At 52.9% G+C, this 4,260-nt stretch overlaps 1 protein-coding gene across 3 annotated transcripts; it reads right to left on the bottom strand.

Annotated features, from left to right (window-relative positions):
• Positions 1-1,676: 1,676 nt before the first annotated feature.
• Positions 1,677-4,199, bottom strand: CBX8 (chromobox 8). 3 transcript variants are annotated; one of them, XM_014949587.1, is made up of 4 exons: positions 4,162-4,199; positions 3,861-3,926; positions 3,696-3,786; positions 1,677-3,497 (listed from the first exon to the last, which is right to left on the bottom strand). In XM_014949587.1, exons 1-4 carry the CDS (start codon positions 4,197-4,199, stop codon positions 2,658-2,660), a joined length of 1,035 nt encoding a protein of 344 aa, XP_014805073.1. In that variant the 3' UTR covers positions 1,677-2,657. The 3 variants fall into 3 exon arrangements, with proteins under 3 accessions (XP_014805073.1, XP_014805053.1, XP_014805062.1); XM_014949567.1 differs by lacking the exon at positions 4,162-4,199 and having other exon boundaries at positions 3,861-4,154; XM_014949576.1 differs by lacking the exon at positions 4,162-4,199 and having other exon boundaries at positions 3,696-3,762; positions 3,861-4,154.
• Between the last annotated feature and the right edge of the window lie 61 nt (positions 4,200-4,260).

Genomic DNA, 4,260 nt, shown 5'->3' with positions numbered 1-4,260 from the left:
TTTTGTTTTTTTTTTATTTTGTACAAGTCTTAGATTTAAATAATTTCACGCGCACGCACGCACACACACCCCCCAGGCACACACACTCAGTATATACGGCGCTATGTACATACACACATATACACCCACATGTATGTTTTGCTCCCATATACACGTGTGGCCGGACACACACAGACCCCCCCCTCTCCCCCCTCCTCGCCCGCCCCGCCGGGGGCCCCGCCGCGGCCCGTGTGAAAGGGCCCCCCCGCTGGGCCGGGGGAGAAAGGCGCCATTGTGCGGCCCTTTCTCCCGCTCCTCCTTGACACTCATTTTCCGCGCCCAGCCGCTGACACAGATACACAGGGCTGGAGCGAAGGACACCGAATCCCCAGCGCATCCCGGAGGGGCAGGAGCGCGGCTCCGGGCTCTTTTGCAAGGGGAGGCATCCTCCAGCCTTGGCACGGCGGCAGCGGGAGGACAGGCAGCTCCATCCCATCATCATCATCATCATCATCCCTCCGACAACACTCGTGGCCCCGTGTCGGCTGCCCCCGGCACCCACAGGCAGCTCCATCCCATCATCATCATCATCATCATCCCTCCGACAACACTCGTGGCCCCGTGTCGGCTGCCCCCGGCGCCGGCACTGAAACCACCACATTGGTTTTTCCGTTACAAACCAAGTTAAAGACCTCATTTTTACAACAAAATATGGCATTAAAAAAAAAAAAAGACAGAGAGAAGACCAAAAACAAAACAAAAAAAAGAATCCAGAACTCGCAGCCATGGCTCCCTTTGCACAGCCCAGCACAGCATCCCCAGCTCGGCCAGCTGACAAAGGTGATGAAAGAAGGATGGGGAAGGAGATCCAGCAAGGTGGAGCCACAGCTGGACCCGACAGAGGGGCTGCTCCTTCCCCAGCCCCCTTCCTCACCCCTCAGGCCCCATGTGCTGTCACCCCCCAAACCAGGAGCCCTCAGGGGCTCCCCTGGGGTGGCCGGCCGTGGCGAGGAGGGACAAGAGTGACCTGGCCCAACCCCAACCTTCATACCCTGCCGGCCAACCTTGTGCTTTCCAACCCCCAGAGATGCTCAGCCCAAGGCGTGGGGATGGGGACACCTCCTCTGGCTCAACCGAAATCACAACCCAGAAAAGGACCCCCTCCCCACCCGGGTCAGGCTGACACCGAGCCGGGGGATAAAGGGGACATGAGAGCAGGGGGCTGCAGCCCCCATGTCCCCCCCGGGGCTGCTGCTCAACCACCACGCTCTTACAGAGCCACGAAACCCCCCTGGCCATGGGGAGACCCACAAGAGGGTCCTCCAGCACTAGGAGAAATAGCCCAGGCTCATAAACCACAAAAAGCCACCCGAGTCAGCAGGGCTGCTCACGCACAGGAATATTTTGCCTCTTGGCTATTGTTTAACTAGCGTAAGAAAAGGGAAATATTTATTGTCTCTGAATGCATAAAGGTGGCTCTGGGATTTGTCAGAGATGTGGATATTACAAAACATTTTATCGGGAGTCTTCCAACAGTCTGAAGGGAACTGTGTTGGGGAAGAAAAAAAGTAATAATAATAATAATAATCATCCACTTTCTATAGCGGTATAAAGCATCTAAATATGGGCAGTGACATGCTACCCTCCCAAACCTCTCTGGCATTTCAGGAATGTAAACAGAGGGGGGGTTTGTTGAATTTTTTTTTTTTTTTTCTTTTTAAAAGTGGGTGGGGGAACAGAATCAAGCGACCAGACAAAATGAAAACAGATTCTCAGCTCAGTCCCGTCTCCCACAAACTGCTACGACAACTCTATTAAAGTGCATTTCAGTATCACCCCTCTCAGGAACCTTACACACACAAACCTCCTCTTCCTTCACAAGAAAAGGTAATTCAAGTTAATACTCCACTAGAACAGTTTTAGCCTTTTTTATGGATTTCTGCTTTTCCCCGCCCCGACTTTGTAGCAACATTATTATACTGTTGTTGTTGTTGTTAGGCTGGAAACGCCCCCTCCCCGACAATACTGTAAATTCAAGTGCTTACTTCAACTGTCAAGGGCAACAGTTCTGGATACAGCACACTTGATTGTACAAGCAACACCTTATATCACAATCAAGAAATCAGGGCACTTTGCCCTCCGAGGGAGTAACACCTTCCCCCCCTCCACCATCCACAGCATCATATGAAAAATAACAGTTAAAAAAAAAAACAACCCAGAACATAATTAGCTATGAACATCGTTTGTTATGTACACTGGCTCCTGCAACAGATGCATGAACTCCGTTAGTTCTCAGTTTTATTGTCCTTTCTAAGAGCAACTGAGCAGTCACTGTTGTCTCCATTTAAATAAAACAACTCAGAGTTGAAATATATATATATAGATATATATAAGCATTTTTTCTTAAATAACATATTTACATCTAATAGAAAATATAACTCTAGAGATAATCTTTCCAACGAAATGTAAGACGTGGAAGAAAAAAAAAAAAAAGAATGAGTTAATGAATTTAGGACAGTTTCTAAATCCTCGCCAGGACACAAAAAAAAAAAGAAAAAAAAAAAGAAAAAAAAAAAGAATTAAAAAAAAAATTTTAAAAAAAAGGCCCACCAAGTTCTAACCAAGCTTTTGTCTGGATCTGACCGATGAAAACCCCAGCACCACCTCCACCACCAAACTCATCGCTTCTCCTTAAAGAATCCTTGGTCCGTGCTGCTCTCCTTGATGGTGACGGTCAAAAAGTTAGAGGTCACATCAGTTACCACCACCTTCTCCAGGTTGTTGAGGGAAGGGCTCCAGGACTCCTCCTCGGGGTCCCCCAGGATCCTGGCCACGGGGATCCTGGCGATGAGGGAGGGTCTCCCCGCCTGGCCCCCCACGCCGTCGCGGTACAGGCTGCCCACGGTGCCCGGGCTCACCGCCCCGTGCAGGAGCTTGGGCCCACCGGGGTCCAGCCCCCCCTGTCCTTTGGGGTCCAGAAAGTCTGCCCGGTGCTTGGCCAGCCGTGCGGGGTAGGGCTCGGTGCCTCCCAGCTTGGCACCCACCTCGGCTCGGTTGGGGCCGGGCAGGGTGCCGGGGAGGTCGGGGTCCTGCCGCCGGGCCAGTTGGATGACGCTGTGTCCCGACCCGAATTTGGCCGCCCCCGCCGCCGCCTCCTCCATCTTCCTGGCCTTCAGGTAGTCCCCCACCTTGTCCCCCGGCTCCCCCAGTTTCCTCTTGGAGGCATCCAGAGTCTCCGCCAGGTCTTTGTAAAGCTCCTTCCTGGGCTTCGGGCCTCGCTTTTTGGGGGTCTCCCCAGGTTTCTCCTCCACGCGGATCACCCGGTCCCGGATGCCGTCTCCCTTGGGGGTGCTGGTGCTGGAGCTGCCCTGGGGGGCCAGGGCTATGTTTCTCAGTCCTTCCCTAGCCCGGGACGTGGAACCCAGCTCCTGGGGGGACCTGCCGGGATACGGCACCCGGATCCCCCTGGAAGAGTCACTGCGGAATTCATAGGTTTTGGCTTTTGCCTTTGCCTGGGCCTGCAAGGAAAATAAATCAACCAGTGACTTTATTATCCTGCCACCCGGCTGCATAATTACAACTTACAAGACAAGGGGCCGCCTTCCCGAGGAGCATCCTCTTTCGGGGGCCGGGGAGGGACCCTCTCCCCTCTGTGGCTCGTAGCCTTTGGCCGGCACCGGCATGCAGGGCTGGGGGGGGGGCTCCAGCTTCCTTACCTTTAGCAGGAAGGTTTTGGGCTTGGGGCCTCGTTTTTTGGGCCCATATAGCTCCATTTCTCGCTCCCTAGAGGTGTTAAAAAAACCAAAGCTTCAATTCAGCATAGCTACAAGACAGCAACACATTTACAAGCGGCGGGGCTGCGGCCAGCAAAGGCCTTGTACCTTTCCTCAAAGGCCGCCAGCAACCGGGCGTCCAGGATGTTCTCCTCGGGCTCCCAAGTGCTGTACCTGGGGGGGGGGGACACACATGGGGGACACACAGAGAGGGAGCAGCGTGAGGAGCCAGGAAGAAGCACAGAATAGATAAAATAATAGCAATAAAATAAAATAAAAACCCCTAACCAAACCCGGGGCATAAAGGAAAGGACCCAAGTTTCCTTCCCACTACAATGGGAGCACGCAGGGGTTTGCGGGCGCCGGCTCCCCACCCGTGGAGCCCCCCCCGGACACCCGGCCCACTTACTTCTGAGACCAGCCCTTCCATTTCACCAGATATTCCATGCGCCCCTGTGGATGCAAAGAAGAAAAAAAAATATATAAATATATATATATATATATATAT

Source organism: Calidris pugnax, unplaced genomic scaffold (assembly GCF_001431845.1).
Source record: "Calidris pugnax isolate Ruff unplaced genomic scaffold, ASM143184v1 scaffold9, whole genome shotgun sequence".
Taxonomy (NCBI): domain Eukaryota; kingdom Metazoa; phylum Chordata; class Aves; order Charadriiformes; family Scolopacidae; genus Calidris; species Calidris pugnax.
The sequence above is the reverse complement of the archived record's forward strand: the minus strand, read 5'-3'. Positions and strand labels throughout refer to the sequence as shown.

Coding starts and splice junctions, on each gene's coding strand:
- CBX8 (XM_014949567.1), bottom strand. CDS start 4,054: ATGCCCCGGGTTTGGTTAGGGGTTTTTATTTTATTTTATTGCTATTAT. Junction 3,787..3,860: donor CTGGCGGCCTTTGAGGAAAG/GTACAAGGCCTT, acceptor GCTGAATTGAAG/CTTTGGTTTTTTTAACACCT. Junction 3,498..3,695: donor CCAAAACCTTCCTGCTAAAG/GTAAGGAAGCTG, acceptor TTTTCCTTGCAG/GCCCAGGCAAAGGCAAAAGC.